The 18,805-nt window shown below is 41.7% G+C and overlaps 1 protein-coding gene across 8 annotated transcripts in view; it reads left to right on the top strand.

The window, feature by feature from the left end:
• Positions 1–18,805, top strand: part of ncor1 (nuclear receptor corepressor 1) — a 132,662-nt gene that overhangs the window by 64,097 nt on the left and 49,760 nt on the right. For all 8 annotated transcript variants that reach the window (XM_061897967.1, XM_061897966.1, XM_061897965.1 and 5 more), the window contains 3 exons: positions 10,624–10,754; positions 12,800–13,092; positions 14,552–14,617. In XM_061897967.1, the coding sequence (XP_061753951.1) occupies positions 10,624–10,754; positions 12,800–13,092; positions 14,552–14,617 (490 nt within the window). The remainder of the gene's footprint in view (positions 1–10,623; positions 10,755–12,799; positions 13,093–14,551; positions 14,618–18,805) is intronic.

The following is an 18,805-nucleotide window of genomic DNA, read 5'->3' as shown; positions in this document are numbered from 1 at the left end:
CTGCGTTGGCTCGGCCACGTGTGCCGTATGGAGGATGGACGTATCCCAAAGGACATCCTGTATGGCGAACTTGCCTCTGGCAAGAGATCTGTTGGCCGGCCGAAACTGCGCTTCAAAGATATCTGCAAGCGGGACATGAAAGCCCTGGACATAAACACTGAACATTGGGAAGATGTAGCGGCTGACCGCAGCAAATGGCGCAGTGTCCTTCACAAACAGCTGAAGACTGGCGAGGAAAAGATACATGCCACAGCCAATGAAAAAAGAACCAAGCGGAAGACAAGCACTCCTGCAGTTGCGCCTTCCAGCTACATCTGCAGTAAATGCTGCCGTGTTTGCCTCTCCCACATCGGACTCATCAGCCACAGCAGGCGTTGTCGCTGAGTTTAAACTTGACCTCTGGACTGGCGCAGTATCCATAGTCGTTACGACTGACGGAGGCCTCTGATGTGTATATATATATGTGTATATATATATATATATGTATATATATATATATATATATATATAATGTGTGTATATATATATATATATGTATGTGTATATATACACATATATGTGTTTATATATATATGTGTATATATACATGTATATGTATGTGTATATATGTGTATATATATGTGTGTATATATAAATATACATATATATGTATGAATATGTATGTGTATATATACATATATATATGTGTGTGTATATATATGTATGTGTATTTATACATATATATGTGTGTGTGTGTGTGTGTGTGTGTGTATATATATGTATGTGTATACATACATACATATATATATATAATACACATATATGTGTGTATATAGATATACGTACACACACATATATATATATATATACATATATATGTGTGTGTATATATGTATGTTTATATATACATACATATATGTATGTGTATGTGTGTGTGTGTGTGTGTGTGTGTGGGTGGGAAAACTACTTCATCTCTACAGAATTGTTTCATGAGGGGTTCCCTCAATCGTCAGGAGATTTTAATGGAAGCATTCACATACAATGGTTTATATAAGGCACAGAGTGGGTAGGTATAGGCAGGCGTAGGGGCGTGGTGATTGGCTCATGTGTTGCCTAGGAGGTGTTTCCGTCTGTGACGGCATGCTGAGATCATTTAGCTGCGCTTATTGATATATAATAAACAGTTTCTCTTTTTAAGCATAGGTTGCATCTTTTATTACCACTGCTGTAAGGTGTGCTGGATGCAAGAATTTGCCATGTTATTGAATATTCAACATTATTGTCTTTGAGGTTCCAAATGTGCTTGCTGAGTTCTGTAGAATTCCGCAAGGTCTGGTTTCTAAAGGAGGCCTTGTGATTATTCCATCTGGTTTTAAATTCTCCTTCAGTTAATCCAACGTACGTGTCGGATGTGTTAATATCCTTGCGCTTTACCTTTGCTTGTCAAACGACTGATGTTTGTAAGCACCCCCCGTTGAGAGGGCTATCAGGTTTCCTGCGGCAGTTGCATTCCTTAATGGTTTCGGAGTCAGCCTGGGGGCAGGTAATTTGATGTTGTTCTTGTTGAATACTTTTATTAGGGTGTTGCCTTTGGGGAAGTGTTTCTCGATCAGAGTGTAACAGTACGTGTATTTGTATTGAACCGTTTCGGTTCGGTGCAGAGGAGTACCGAACGAGTTCCACACGAACATATGAAGTAGCCGCCTATGCTAAAGTCTTAACAAGCTGCTCCGCTCCGTTCTGCCTCTGTCTCCTACACAGCACCCAGCATTGTCCCACCCACACAACCATCTGATTGGTTACAACCGTAGCGGTAACAGTCAATCAGCAGTGCATATTCAGAGCGCATGTAGTCAGCGCTTCAACATCGAGCAGATATGTATTTAGCAGGTGAGCAGCGGGCTCTCCCCAAATTATACTAAACATTTCCAAGTCAACTACTAGTTACATCACTATGAGCCCGTTGATCTTCTAGAAACTAACTTCAGCTCAGCTCACTTGCAGTCCTGGCTTAAGGTGAAGGCTAATTAGCTTTTAGCGTAACGTTAGCTCATTTTGCGGTGTGTGTGTGTGTGTGTGTGTGTGTGTGTGTGTGTGTGTGTTACAGAAAATGTTGATTGAGGGGTGTTGAAGCAGCAAAAAAGGACATCATGTTAAATGAAGAGTTACTGTTTGTGATAGTGTATATAATAATGTAAGTGCATCATAAAGCCGACATGAACTCCATGGTGTTCAGGGATGAATAGTCTCTCCTATTGCTATTGTGCTATTTTTTTCAGCTATAGTTACATTAATCATTAGTAATGTAGCAGCCTAGTTTTGAATGCCAGGGTCCCTGCTATCACATGTTGAAAAAAATTATAACATTTACATAATAAAAATCAACTACAGGCTTCCAAAATGCTGTAATAAATTAAGCATGATGAGTTGACTTGAAACTGTTTGTTGCACTTTTTATATGTAGGATAAAAGTTTTGTAATTTTTTTTATCTGAGCAACAATTTGAGGCAGTTTAATGTGGATTAACGTGGGCAGAATTATTATAGTGTTCCCAATGTTAAAAGTATAAAGCCATTGTTTACAAATCTGGCAAATAAATAATCAAAAAATGTACATTATATTTTGTTATTTTCTTACCGTACCGAAAATGAACCGAACCGTGACTTTTAAACAGAGGTAAGTACCGAACCGAAATTTTTGTGTACCGTTACACCCCTAATATATAGGCCCGGTGTATAAAATCAAGCACTTAGGCATGGAGACTGTTGCTACAAACATTTGTGAAAGAATGGGCCGATCTCAGTGATTTCCAGCGTGGAACTGTCATAGGATGCCACCTGGGCAACAAATCCAGCTTTATCAATCAATCAATCAATGTTTATTTATATAGCCCCAAATCACAAATGTCTCAAAGGACTGCACAAATCATTACGACTACAACATCCTCGGAAGAACCCACAAAAGGGCAAGGAAAACTCACACCCAGTGGGCAGGGAGAATTCACATTCAGTGGGACGCCAGCGACAATGCTGACTATGAGAAACCTTGGAGAGGACCTCAGATGTGGGCAACCCCCCCCCTCTAGGGGACCGAAAGCAATGGATGTCGAGCGGGTCTAACATGATACTGTGAAAGTTCAATCCATAGTGGCTCCAAGACAGCAGTGAGAGTCCCGTCCACAGCAAACCATCTCAAGCGGCTCAGCAGCGTAGAGATGTCCCCAACCGATACAGGCGAGCGGTCCATCCTGGGTCCCGACGAGCGGTCCATCCTGGGTCTCGACTCTGGACAGTCAGTACTTCATCCATGGTCATCGGACCGGACCCCCTCCACAAGGGAGGGGGGGACATAGGAGAAAGAAAAGAAGCGGCAGATCAACTGGTCTAAAAAGGAGGTCTATTTAAAGGCTAGAGTATACAGATGAGTTTTAAGATGAGACTTAAATGCTTCTACTGAGGTAGCATCTCGAACTGTTACCGGGAGGGCATTCCAGAGTACTGGAGCCCGAACGGAAAACGCTCTATAGCCCGCAGACTTTTTTTGAGCTCTAGGAATCACTAATAAGCCGGAGTCTTTTGAACGCAGATTTCTTGCCGGGACATACGGTACAATACAATCGGCAAGATAGGATGGAGCTAGACCGTGTAGTATTTTATACGTAAGTAGTAAAACCTTAAAGTCACATCTTAAGTGCACAGGAAGCCAGTGCAGGTGAGCCAGTACAGGCGTAATATGATCAAACTTTCTTGTTCTTGTCAAAAGTCTAGCAGCCGCATTTTGTACCAACTGTAATCTTTTAATGCTAGACATGGGGAGACCCGAAAATAATACGTTACAGTAATCGAGACGAGACGTAACAAACGCATGGATAATGATCTCGGCGTCTTTAGTGGACAAAATGGAGCGAATTTTAGCGATATTACGGAGATGAAAGAAGGCCGTTTTAGTAACGCTTTTAATGTGTGACTCAAAGGAGAGAGTTGGGTCGAAGATAATACCCAGATTTTTTACAGAGTCACCTTGTTTTATTATTTGGTTGTCAAATGTTAAAGTTGTATTATTAAATAGAGGTCGGTGTCTAGCAGGACCGATAATCAGCATTTCCGTTTTTTTGGCATTAAGTTGCAAAAAGTTAGCGGACATCCATTGTTTAATTTCATTAAGACACGCTTCCAACTGACTACAGTCCGGCGTGTTGGTCAGCTTTAGGGGCATGTAAAGTTGGGTGTCATCAGCATAACAGTGAAAGCTAATACCGTATTTGCGTATGACGTCACCTAGCGGCAGCATGTAGATGCTGAAGAGTACAGGGCCAAGGACCGAACCCTGGGGAACTCCACACGTTACCTTAACATAGTCCGAGGTCACACTGTTATAGGAGACGCACTGCATCCTATCAGTAAGATAAGAGTTAAACCATGACAGGGCTGAGTCTGAAATACCAATTCGTATTTTGATACGCTCTAATAAAATATTATGATCGACGGTATCGAAAGCAGCGCTAAGATCGAGGAGCAGCAACATAGATGACGCATCAGAGTCCATCGTTAGCAATAGATCATTAGTCAGTTTTGCGAGGGCTGTCTCAGTCGAGTGATTTGCCCTGAAACCGGATTGAAAGGTTTCACATAGATTGTTAAACGCTAAGTGCTCATTTAGCTGCTCCGCAACAATTTTTTCGAGGATTTTCGAAATAAAGGGAAGGTGAGACACCGGTCGGTAGTTTACCATGAGGTCTGGATCGAGGTTAGGTCTTTTAAGGAGAGGATGAATAACCGCTTTTTTGAATGCAACGGGAACAGTGCCCGAGGAAAGTGATAAGTTTATAATATTTAGCACTGATGGACCTAATAATACAAAAAGCTCCTTGATAAGTTTCCCAGGAAGTGGGTCAAGTAAACATGTTGTTTGTTTTATTCCATTTACACGTTGTAACAATCCTTCTAATGTTATTTCATCAAAACGAGAGAAACTATTTTGGATATTTGCAGTATCCGCCGTATATACAATCGTATCTGTGTTACTATAACCCCGTTGTAGCTGGGACGCATTGTCTTTAATCTCCTTTCTAATAAGTTCAATTTTGTTATTAAAGAACTTCATAAAGTCATCTGCCGAATGGGTGGAGCTACTGGAAGGAGTCCCTTGTTGGGTTAGCGATGCTACTGTACTAAACAAAAATTTTGGATCGTTTTTATTAATGCGGATGAGATTTGAGTAATAATTAGTTTTAGCTAAGGTAAGCATGCGTTTATAAGTTATTAAACTATCACTCCATGCTTGATGGTGCACCTCAAGTTTAGTCGTGCGCCATTTGCGTTCCAGCTTTCTACATAATAATTTCTGAGCTCTAGTTTCTTCAGTAAACCATGGCGTACGCCTTTTTGGAGCCTTTTTTAACTTCAGCGGTGCTATACTATCAATGGTTTCGCGCAGGGCGTTGTTAAAGTTGTTAGTGAGGTTATCAATAGAGCCCACATACTTTGGGAACGGTGCCATTACCGAGGGCAGTAGGTCCGCAAGAGTCGTCGTTGTGGCAGCATTAATGTTGCGGCTGCTATAGCAGTTATTATTATTATTAGCTTGCCGAACATGAGTCTGAACTTCGAATTTTATAAGGTAATGATCGGACATTACTTTAGTATACGGGAGTATCATAACTTTGGAGACGGTGATACCTCTGACAAGCACTAGGTCTATCGTATTACCGCTGCGATGCGTCGGTTCATTTATTATTTGTGTAAGACCACAGCTATCAATTATAGTCTGGAGCGCCACGCACGGTGGGTCCAATGGGGTATTCATATGGATATTAAAGTCCCCCATTATAATTATATTATCGGCGTGCGTCACTAGATCAGCAACAAACTCTGAGAATTCACTAATAAAGTCCGAATAGGGCCCTGGGGGGCGGTAGATAACGGCCAGGCACAGAGGCAGAGGTGTGGCAGACCTCATAGAAAGCACCTCAAACGATTTATATTTATTATTTAAGTTAGGACTAAAGTTAAAGTTTTCGTTGTATATTAGTGCGACACCCCCTCCCCTTTTGAGGTGACGGGCAATATGCGCATTCGTATAGTTAGGAGGGGATGCCTCATTTATCGCAAAAAAGTCGTCTGGTTTAAGCCAGGTTTCGCTAAGACCGATGACGTTAAGGTTGTTGTCTCTAATGACCTCATTGACTAATAACGTTTTGGGAGACAAAGATCTGATGTTTAGAAAGCCCATATTATAGGTAGTGGGCTGTTTTAAGGAGTTGTTGATACAATTATCCGTAGTAGCAATATTAATAATGTTGCGTTTATTATGCGCAGTGTACTTAAAATAATTACGACCATATCTAGGAATTGATATGACGGGAATTTTCAGATTGTCTACTTGGCGCTGCGATAAACTGAACGCATCATAATTTGCCACCTCAGTAGAACGCATGTCTAACTCTGACGAAGTCATAGACACAGTAGAAAAAACATTTTGTGAGTTGTGTATTATTCTACGAAAATTGCTATGTGTACAGGGATCATCCAGCCTGGCGCTGGCTAGTTCTAACTTAACTGACTCCATACCCAGGCTAGTAGGCTCTGTAATTGCCTGTGACCGGGCTTGCTCTAGTGCAGTTAGTCAAATGTGGCTCAATGCGAAGTCTATGTTCCGAGACAAGAGGATAGCGCCTTCCTGGTTAGGGTGGAGGCCGTCTCTCCTCAGCAAGCCAGGTTTGCCCCAGAAAGAGGGCCAATTATCAATAAACGTAAATCCCTGTTGTCTGCAGAAGCTATCCAGCCACCTGTTAAGAGAGACTAATCTGCTATATCTCTCATCATTGCCTTTAAAGTTTCCTTGCTCCTAAATATTCCAAAGTCAACTTTATTATAAGAAAAGTGAAGAGTTTTGGGAACAAGAGCAAGTCAGCCACCAAGTGGTAGGCCACGTATACTGACAGAGAAGGGTCAGCGGATGCTGAAGCGCATAGTGCAAAGACTTTCAGCACAGTCAGTTGTTACAGAGCTCCAAACTTCATGTGACCTTCCAATTAGCCCACGTACAGTACGCAGAGAGCTTCATGGAATGGGTTTCCATGGCCAAAAAGCAGCATCTCAGCCATACATCACCAAGTCTGAGCAGCCAAGGTTGGTGGGCCCGCATGAAGGGCTGAGACGTGACGAATGCTATTACATTCTGAGTAGCATTTGTCAACTTCAGTCTTTGGCTTGATGAACATTTTTAAATATAGTTTTAAAAAGCACATATAAATTAGAAACAGTTAAAAAAGTAAAAAATAAATAAATAGAAATAACAATAGCAATATACTGTATAAAAAAAATAATTAGTTTCTGTTTTTATTGTTTTTAATAAAAAAAATTTACCCTGTACTCTTATTTTGCCACTATAGATTGTGTGCTTTTTGCGTCAAATAAAATGTAATACATTTTTTGGTAATTAAATGCAAAAATCCGCACATTTAAAGGTGTAATACATATTTGAACAATTTTGACCAGTATTTAGTTTAAAACATAATAATTGTTTAAATATATCAATAAGTGCGTTAAGTACATTATGCTTCTGTAAGGTACTTTTTTAAAATCTTTATTTTGTTAGCGCAGTCAAATCGGATGTGGCCACCGCGCTATTGTTGGAGGGAGGCCTTTGTTCTCAGATGACAATTTGAGGATTGAGGCTGTAAGAAAAGAGAGCACGCCTCTCAAGTTGCGACTGCTGTTCTGTTTGTATGTTGATCTTTTATCAATTGTCATTCACAACAACACCAGCAGATAAGATGTGTTGTGAGAGTAAGGGCTTTAGCTTCATAGTTTAGTGGCTGTTAAAGGGGCTGTCTCGACATTGTTTAAGATGGGGCAGTTGTGTGTGTGTTTTCCCAAACAAATGTTCCTTTTCGTCAAAATGACAACATTTCACTTACATTTATGTCAATTTCCTAGATATTCTGAGTTTAACAGCGAATTCTCTTTTATTAGCCGTTTATGTGACTCAGCCTGCGGTTAACTGATTGCAGAAATCGTATACCTTACTTTTTTTGTTGAGTTTAGTAATTATAATTTGAAATATCAGTGTTGTCAAATAAAATGTAGCAACCATGGTTAGATCTCAATATTCTAGTAGAAGTCGTCTTTTTTTCACTCATTCGCTCGTAATCCGTTTCACCGTTACAAACTCTGGAATTTGCAATAATTGTTCGGCCCTACTTTGTGGTATTTCGTCATCATAGAATTGTTAATAAATTTGTAAATAATGAGTGTTTTAAGACATTTCTGAATCTCATTAATTACCTTTCCCAATGAATGCTTATGCATACGAAATATGTTTATGTTGTCATTTTAGTTGAGATAGATGCGAGACTGATTAATTCCTCTTCTTTTAAATACAAAATTTAATAAGAGCAAGACCTTTATTCTTTGTAAATCAGCAAAACTGCAACTATTCAGTGTAACTTGAAAAGGTCTTCATTTAAAAACACTGCACAACCACGGCGCCACAGAGTCTCATTGATTTTTCTAGAGCATCTGTGAAGAAGCCCTTCACAGAATTTTGGAGAAGAAGCAGGAATGCCAAATCACTAATCGCCTCTAAAGCAAACATAAACACTCAGTGAGCCAACCAAAACGCTGTCCACTGAAGAACAAGTATTGTGCGAACGACTCACAAACCGCACAATATTTCTGAATTGCCAAGTACGAAAACTTAAAATGCTGACAGGCAATGATTTTAAGGGAATTTTACAGTCCAAGTTGGCGCCACTCTCCCTTGCATGTATTAACCGAAAATCTCTAATATGGATAGGAAGATCTTGAGCAGTACTGTTGCACTTTTGTAAAACACATCCAAAGCTTCATCAAAAAATATCAACACAAATTGGACAAACTGCAGAAGACTCCTACACTTTTTAAAGGGGTCATATTATGATTTTTTTTTTACATTCAAAACACTTCCGTCTACGTAACATGTAATGGTGGTGCTTTGGTGCCGTTTTTGGGTGGTCTTATTTACGTGCAAAACCCTCCTCCAGGACAAGCCCCCTTTGACTGCGTCTCCACCCTTCAGCCATGTAGTTTTTAGCGCTTTCATATCGGGTTTACTGACAGATTTAAGTTTACAACTATACACTATTTTGTATTCAAAATGGCAACAGCAGAGGATTCTGGTGCACATATGAGCCGCACAACAGGAGGACAGAGAAATACAAGGAACTTACGACTACAACTGAATACAAATGGTAGCCTAAACCTCTGTCATGGAGATACTCACTGACAAAGCCAATGTAAAATACGTCACTAAAGTCTCAAATTCTGGCTGGTGTGGAAGAAGTCAAGATTGTTTTTAAATATCTCTGCTTGAAGGTGGGTTGTTTTCAAAATTTTGGGACTTGTGGTGAACCCAAATACACAAAACAGGCACTTACAGATAAGAAAATGTTTTTTAATAATAGGACCCCTTTAAAGTTTATTTGTTAATATAGCTGCACAGTGACGGACAGAAGAATTAAGTGATCTTTCAGTAGATGGCAGTGAGTACATAATTAATCTGTGTATCCACCTGTTGCCTTTGCTGTGTTTTTTTATTTGTTTCGGTGGTGACGCTGTTATATGATTTGATATTCTTCTATGTGCCTTTACTCAGTAAAAATTGGAACACACCTGTGAAGATGATGAATGTATTACTTTTTCGACTGTCTGTTCCTGAATCATATTTAAATCAGACAGGTACACTTTGACCGCCAATTTAGAACCGGAAATGGCGAGAATGACATGCAAAGACCCTTGGTACACCGCCTTTTCTACATGAGGATTGAGTAATTTTTTTTATCTCAACGGAAATATAACAGGATTCTATCAGTCAACATTCTAATGACGGCAGACTTTATACAGTAAGGGATGTTTTATTATGTTTGTTGGCTTTCATTAAGTCTGCAGTGAGTAATAATCAGTGATGTAGTCGAAAGAAAAACGAACGTTGTGATGCGTTTTTTTTTATTAATGCGCCGTGTACGTTCAAAATCTTCATAACATGTAAATATTAAATGTTATTATTAATGTGCCCGTTACTACATCACTTATATACCTACAGCATGTATGTAAAACCTTAATGGAGGTGTTTGGATGTTTATGGGTTTTTTGGCAGAATAGACTACTCCTGTTGGCTCTATTGTAAGCAGATTTTTGATCACATTTATTTACTGTTTAGAATGCATAAAAAAAGACTAAAGATGTGTTCTTGTCTTAGGATTGTGTATGGTATGCAAAATTTCAAAAAACGTGCAGTTTCCCTTTAAAAAACATCTTTTAAGAGATTAGTTCTGGTGTGATGGAAACACAAATCCCTGCTGTGTTCGTCTGACGCACCAAGCTCAAACACTGAGCTGCCAGCATATTGCTATGGAGAAAAACACTAGCATACAAGCGGTGGGGAATAGAGAGTATACAATAATTTACTCAAACTATCTTTAATAATCATGACAATTTTCACTGAGTACTAGCAGAAAGGAATACATATAACACAAGTGATGATAAATTAGTTCAATGTGAGCAGCAAATGATTCACATATAGACAGTGATTTGGATCTTCAGCAATTTCTAAGATACAGGAAACTGACAAATATTTTCCCTTTTTTTTCTCTGTGTTTTTTAGCAAATTACTCGGCCCTCACAAGAAGAAAAGACAGAAGACAAAAACGAAGAAGAAAAAACTGAGAAGTCAGAGAAAAAAGAGGACGAGGAAAAGAAAGAGGAGGAAGAGAAAGATGAAAAGGAGGAATCAAGGTGGGTTGGAAGGAAATATCCCCGAGTAGGAAAAGTGGAAACTAAGTATTTTTGTAATATATTGCTAAACATTGCTGTCCAAAATATATGTACACCGGGCATGGCTTTCTGCAGCCTTTATTAAAACTGAATGCAGTTGGAATGTGGAGTTGGAAATTGTGCTCAGTGCTCAAATATCAACAAGTTCACTCAGGACAGCATGCAAGTATTTATCAACACTTTTCTGCAAACCTCTTTATAGCTGGCACACAGAAGAACTCTTAAAGCTTGTGCCTTGGAAGTGTTTAATTGAAATGTACTCTCATAGTTTTGTAAAAATAAAAAAAATTACCTGCAGTTAAATAAAACACTTGATTGTGTTGATAGTAGGGTTGTGTGATATAAATGATAAACGTTTGGCCAACGACAGAGCTTTTAATATCTTACTAATGAATGTTGATGACACATTCTTGCTGTGTCCCGCAAGTTGAAGCGAACACAGGCGTCCCTCAAAGCAATGTAGCATGTTCGCGAGCACGCTTGCGGCTAACATCCCACCAAACGTGCAAATCTGCCTTGAAATCACTAATATTTGCCTCCATCTCGGCAGGTAGCATTATTACTGAAGGACTAGATGACAAGGAATAGATAAACATGCTATACTTCGCACAGTAGGAGGATACTAAAAAAACAATTAAAACTGCAAAGCTACGCTCTTTAATGTAAACAAGGCGGACCGATACAAATATTAACAGTACTGACAAGTATAGTATCAGTATATGGTCAATATTACAATGATAATAACGATATCTTATTTAATTCCGGAAAAAAAAAAATTATTGTTTACAAACTCAGGAAACAAGAGCCAATAGTATTTTTTGGTTTTATGTCGTTATTTTGTACTATTGACTTTGTTATATTTTTTTTATATAATAAAAGTGAGTCAGGAAATATTAATATTTATAAATAATAAAATAGTAAAAAAACAACTTTTATTTTTTTTATTATAATTGTTATCAAAAATGCTATAGTTCAGTTATCTTGAAAATTTTAAGTATCAGTATTGATATGACCAATACTGCCCCTCTAACTACTTGGTATTGGATCCATACCCACATATGTAATATTGCCTAAAACAAATGTAAAATATTGACACAACAGGCAAACAAGTGCTTATTACATTTTAATTGAAATGTAGATGAGAACATCTTACAACAGACACTAACCAGATATTAACAGTAAATTAGCAAGTACATTAATACAATTTTTGAGAAAATAATACAAATGGAATTGACACGTTACCAAATACGTCAGCAGCCAAATTAGGAGCATGTTTCACCTGTTTCGAAATGGTTCTATATCATTTATTTATACGCCAAATAATATTTTGTGATATAGAATAGAATAGAATGGACTTTATAACGAGATTAAAGACTCCAACTTAAGGTGCGGTAGTGGGAACAAATATGGGGTGAAATAAATACCACAAGAGGTAGTAATAAAGGAAAAAACTAACAATTGAAATAAACAGACTACCATCCAATAAAAATAATAAGCAATCCTGTACAATATACAAAACACTATAGAAATACAAAATACTGTACAATATACAGAACAAGACAAGAGTACCAAAGTAATAAATAACAATCGTGTCGGACGTATTGCACTCGAAGGGTAGTATTGCACAGTAGGGTTTTAGGGCATGATATTGTATAGGGGTGAATTATTATTATATATAATTTATATATTATCGCGGGAGGCTGCAACATATGTCGCAATGCAGATTTTAGACCATATCGCCCATCCTTAGTTGATAGGCGATATGGATTGATATTTTTATTGATGTTTTGTCATTTGGTTTAACTGTTTTGTCACAATGGGAAAGTCCCCCCACCCAACCCAGTTGGGTGATAAATATTTGTTTTGTAGATATTGAACAACTATTATAGTTGTGCATTGTGGCTTTGAAGAAAAAGTGCAAGGCCTGTAATTGCTGAGTCAATCAAGGATAGGCTTTTTTTTCTAAGCAATCTCTTAAGCTGTTTTTTCCTCCTTGAAAACCACAGGGAAATTGGCAAGGACAAAGAAAAGTGTGACGTCGGGGAGGACGAGGACGGAAAGGAGCAAAACACGCCGCGTGGCAGGAAGACTGCCAACAGCCAAGGCCGACGTAAGGGAAGGATCACCACACGCTCCATGGCCAATGAGGCTGCCACTGTGGCGGCGGAGGAAGCACCTCCCCCCGCTTCAGAAGCTGCCGTGCCAGATCCTCCCGTGCTCCCTAAATCGGATACAGCTCAGAAGTCCATGAAGGAGCCTGTGAAACCTCCCACCCCAGTGGCTTCACTGGATGCTAAAGGTGAATACAGTGGCATGATACTCTCTAGCAACTACACAAGCAGTGAGCCAGAGTTAAATCAACTAAAAGGGATATTTAAGTAAGAAAGATGGACTGATTTTCCTCAAAGTGATCTGTTAACTTACCATCACAATTGCAGTGTGCTTTCCCGGCTTTTGTCATGGTAGTCGGTCATGCTACTATTTCACCTACGTGCTTATGTTCTCAGGTATCCAAGCCTCTCTCTGATAATCTTGTTTTGGCACTAATCTATATCATCGGTTCAATGTTTTGCGAGTACGCTAACGCCTGCTACTCCCTCCGAGCTCTCAACTCACAACAAATAGCCTGACGTTATGCCAGGTACGCCTTGTAAAGAGATGATTTAACCTGTGAGTGTGCCCTCCCACTCACTCAACCCTCTGACCCCTGGCCATGTTCTCTCTGTATCATAGTTTACATAGGACTGTGTCAACAGTAATCTCCCTCAGTGATTACACGGTGGCTTTAGTGTGTTACTTGCTGCTATAACTATCTGCAGCAGTACGGCGGTGCGAAAGGATTGCTATGGGCCAGTTGAGATTGTGCCAGACAAGCTTAAGAAAAGAATTCTCCGAGGGCACATGGGTTCATATCTTTTTTTGAAGTCATACGCAGGTTCTTGTCATGGGGTGAGACGAAATGCTTTAAGCAGACACACAATCTGTTTTAGTCGCTCAGTTCAATGATCACCCAGCAAGGCTTGTCACGGGGACAACATGTGAGGTTTGCCACTGGCCCAGCAGACATTTGATAAATGTACTGGAGTGTGTGGTCGTGAGACCTTTTTAAAGGAGCCACCCAAGCGCTGATAAATGATACGTTCAAGCTCGGTGGAAGGAGTGCACACTCACGCTACATGCCAAGGGTACATTTGCTTCTATATCGGTCCAAATGTTGACACAGTCTCAGTCAGTGCTACAGGTGAGACCACCGACACTTCACAGTTCACTTCTGTAAATTGTGTGTGTTGTGGTTGCGTGTGGAGCGGGAGGAACAAGACAACCATGTCACACAAGTGGTAATGTGTATCTGTCTGTTTGACATTCAAAAGGGGTTGGGTCAACATCTCTGTTCCGTCTTTTCGTCTCCATCCAAAGATATTTCCCAAAGAGGGATGCACGACTCCTCCACGGTCTGGCGCTAGATCAGCTGACTAAGACCCTCCTTCTTGTGGATTATAGAGGAGGAAGGCTTTTTTTTTTTTTTTTGCACCGTGCAGAAGAGAGAGAGAGTATGTGAGTGTGCGAGGAGGGGAGTGACCTAAAGCGACAGTGGGAGCGAGAGGGAGTAGGTCTCGCAAATGTAAACAGATTATTATATTAGTGGCCATGAGAAGAAGCCAGCTGGAAAGAGGACAGCCCTTCTGTCTGTCTGCTTCTCTCTCTCTTTCTTTCTTGTCACCGATGGTGAGGCTGGTTCTCTTTGCTTTGTGATTTAGCGGCCGCTGCTGAAACTGGAGAAACTTCTCGCTGGACCGAGGAGGAGATGGAAGTAGCCAAAAAAGGTAGAGATTAGATTCTTTTGTCTTTGTCTTTCATTTATTTTTGGGAGTTTTGTCACCCTTGCTTGTTCTTTTTTCCACTCGCTTAACCTTCTGAAATATGCTATCATGCCCTGCAAATTTCTAACACTCCTACAAGTGTCGATCGTTCAGCCACACAAGAATGAATGTGCATGTGTTTCCACACAAATAGGGAATTGTGGAAATTCTATAAAGGTTTCAGGATCCCTCATTTATTTATGAATTTCATTTAACTGGCCTTCTCTGCTGTCTTCTTAGAAATTCTATCTATTCAGGCCACCCATGAAGCAACAGAACGGGACAGTTCCACCTTCATGCTTCATCCCTTTTGAATTTATCGGTGTATGTAATTACACCTCAATTTTTCTATACCTTTATTATGCAGATTGCGCCTCTACAGATTTTAGTGTAGTTGTGTTTATTGAACTGCTAGCTTTGAGACTAAGTAAACGTTTTTTTTTCTAGACATGTGCTCACTTAAAACAGGGTCACTCTTAACTCTGATATCACGGCCTGTGTGGCAGACATCTATAGAAATTGGGGTCGGTTGACCGATGAGACCTGTTAAGCCTTTACTTATTGCGTAATAGAGAGATGGTCCTGATGACATATGTAAATAATGTCGCTCTTTGCAAGTTAAAGGGGAAGAAACTGTGATTTTGGCAATCAAATTAAAATGCTAATGTAATACTATAAATATACATTGCTAACAAGCAGATGTGTAAGCAGTGATTATCATATTTTTCACACCCAAACACCAACCCTATGAATCTTCTAGTGCTAATACAATAACTTACATGAGATCTGTGATCTGCATTTTTTTCTTGGTGTTGCGCTTTTTTCTCTAGATACTCAAAGCGCTGTACATAGTGAAGAAAACCTATTATCTACGTTTAAGCTACATTTCAACTAGTGTGGGTGACACTGGAAGCAAGGGTAAACTGTATTGCCCAAAGAAACAACAACAGTGACTCAGATGGCGGAATCTGCAATTGAACCTGGAACCCTAAAATTGCCGGCACGCCTGCTCTATCAACTGAGCCACACCGGGTGTTAAGATAATGTTTTTGTTGAGTTATTAAAATACAGAGTGAAATCGTTTATTTATTGCTCATTTTTAGTATTTTGTTGTTTTATTATGTTACCGTATGTAAAATCTGTACCACAACCAAATGATTTCCATATTGGGGAATTAATAAAGTATATCCTCTCTGGATATGTAACTATATAAAAAATTCATATCACTGTTATTTTGACCAAAAATGTTATTTTTATTGTGGTGTTGTTTAATATGTTAAAAAAATACTAATACACACACTGAAATATTTTTTTAATAACTTCAATAAACCTCCTCTCTGTGCTGCCGCCTTACCGTGGTAGAGGAATTTACGTATGCCGATGATCCTAGGAGCTATGTTGTACAGGAGCTTTATGGCCCATGGTAGGGCCTCCCAAGACAAACAGGTCCCAGGTGAGGGATCAGACAAAGAACAGCTCGAAGACTTCTATGGAAATAAACCAACCAAGACTCAGATTTCCCCCTGCCCGGACGCGGGTCACCTGGGCCCCGCTCTGGAGCCGGGCCCGGAGTTTGGGCACGATGGCGAGCGCCTGGTGGCCGGCCCTATCCCAATGGGGCCCGGCCGGGCACAGCCCGAAGAGGCAACTTGGGTCCCTCCTCCTATGGGCTCACCACTCATGGGAGGGGCCATAGAGGTCAGGTGCGCTCTGAGCTGGGCGGCAGCCGAAGGCAGGGCACTTGGCGGTCCGATCCTCGGCTACATAAGCTCGCTCTTGGGACGTGGAATGTCACCTCACTGGGGGGGAGGGAGCCTGAGCTAGTGCGCAAGGTGGAGAATTTCCGGCTAGATATAGTCGGACTCACTTTGACACACAGCAAGGGCTCTGGAACCAGTTCTCCCGAGAAGGGGTGGACTCTGTGCCACACTGGCGTTGCACGCAGGGAGAGGCGACGGGCTGGGGTAGCAATTCTTGTTGAACCCCGGCTCAAAGCCTGCACATTGGAGTTCAACCCAGTGGACGAGAGGGTCGCTTCCCTCCGCCTACGGTTGGAGGGACGGGTCCTGACTGTTAGTGCTTACGCACCAAACAGCAGTTCAGAGTACCCACCCTTTTTGGATACTCTCGAGGGAGTACAGGAAAGTGCTCCCTTGATTTTATCCAAAAAGGGTGGGTACTTGTCCTACTGGGGGACTTCAATGCCCATGTTGGCAACGACCGTGAAACCTGGAGAGGCGTGATTGGGAAGAATGGCCGTCAGGATCTGAACCCAAGTGAACTTTTGTGCTCATCACAGGTTGTCCATAACAAACACCATGTTCAAACATAAGGGTGTCCATATGTGCATTTGGCACCAGGACACCCTAGGCCGCAGTTCCATGATTGACTTTGTAGTTGTTTCATCGGATTTGCAGCCTCATGTATTGGACAATAGGGTGAAGAGAGGGGCAGAGCTTTCTGGTGGTGAGTTGGCTGCAATGGTGGGGGAGGATACTGGACAGACCTGGCAGGCCCAAACGCATTGTGAGGGTCTGCTGAGACCGTCTAACAGAGTCTCCTGTCAGAGACGGTTTCAATTCCCACTTCAATGTCAAGAGGGAGGTGCGGGACATTGAGTCCGAGTGGACCATGTTCTGGCTGATTGGAGCTGTGGCTGCAAGGTACTTGGTGCCTGTCGTGGCGGTAATCCTAAAACCTGTTGGTGGACACCGGCGCTGAGGGCTGCCGTCAAGCTGAAGAAAGAGTCCTATCGGCTTCTTTAGGCTTATAGGACTCCGGAGGCAGCGGACAGGTACCGACAAGCCAAGTGGTATGCGGCTTCAGCGGGGGCAAAAACTCGGACATGGGATGAGTTCAGGGAAGCCATGGAAAACTACTTCTGAACGTCTTTGAAGCGATTCTGGACCACCATCCGCCGCCTCAGGAAGGTGAAGCATTGCACTGTCAACACCGTGTATGGTGGGGATGGTGTTCTGCTGACTTCGACTGCGGATGTTGTGGATCGGTGGAGGGAATACTTCGAAGACCTCCTCAATCCCACCAACACGTCTTCCTATGAGGAAGCGGTGCCTGGGGAATCTGTGGTGGGCGCTCCTATTTCTGGGGCTGAGGTTGCTGAGGTAGTTAAAAAGCTCTTCAGTGGCAAGGCCCCGGGGGTGAATGAGATCCGCCCGGAGTTCCTTAAGGCTCTGGATGCTGTGGGGCTGTCTTGTTTGACAAGACTCTGCAGCATCACGTGGACATCGGGGGCGGTGCCTTTGGATTGGCATACCGGGGTGGTGATTCCTCTCTTTAAGAAGGGTAACCGAAGGGTGTGTTCCAACTATTGTGGGATCACACTCCTCAGCCTTCCCGGTAAGGTCTTTTCAGGTGTACTGAAGAGGGGGCTACGCTGGATAGTCGAAACTCTGATTCAGGAGGAACCGTGTGGTTTTCGTCGTGGTCGTGCCACTGTGGACCAGCTCTATACTCTCGGCAGGGTTCTTGAGGGTGCATGGGAGTTGACTCAACCAGCCTTCATGTGCTTTGTGGACCTGGAAAAGGCATTCGACCGTGTCCCTCGGGAAGTCCAGTGGTGAGGGCTCAGAGAGTATGGGGTATCGGACTGTCTGATTGTGGCGGTTCGCTCCTTGTACGATAGCTTGGTCTGCATTGCCGGCAGTAAGTCGGACATGTTTCTCTGAGGGTTGGACTCCGCCAAGGCTTTCCTTTGTCACCGATTCAGTTCATAACTTTTATGGACAGAATTTCTAGGCGTAGTCAAGGCGTTGAGGGGATCCGGTTTGGTTGCTGCAGGATTAGGTCTCTGCTTTTTGCAGATGATGTGGTCCTGATGGTTTCATCTGGCCAGGATCTTCAGCTCTCTCTGGATTTGTTTGCAGCCGAATGTGAAGCGACTGGGATGAGAATCAGTACCTCCAAGTCCGAGTCCATGGTTCTCGCCCTGTAAAGGGTGGAGTGCCATCTCCGGGTTGGGGAGGAGACCCTGCCCCAAGTGGAGGAGTTCAAGTACCTCGGAGTCTTGTTCACGAGTGAGGGAAGAGTTGATCGTGAGATCGACAGGCGGATCGGTATGGTGTCTTCAGTAATGCGGACGCTGTATCGATCAGTTGTGGTGAAGAAGGAGCTGAGCCGGATGACAAAGCTCTC

This window comes from Nerophis ophidion, linkage group LG04 (genome assembly GCF_033978795.1).
Source record: "Nerophis ophidion isolate RoL-2023_Sa linkage group LG04, RoL_Noph_v1.0, whole genome shotgun sequence".
Taxonomy (NCBI): domain Eukaryota; kingdom Metazoa; phylum Chordata; class Actinopteri; order Syngnathiformes; family Syngnathidae; genus Nerophis; species Nerophis ophidion.
Note: the sequence above shows the minus strand (reverse complement) of the source record. Positions and strands in the feature narration are given on the sequence as shown.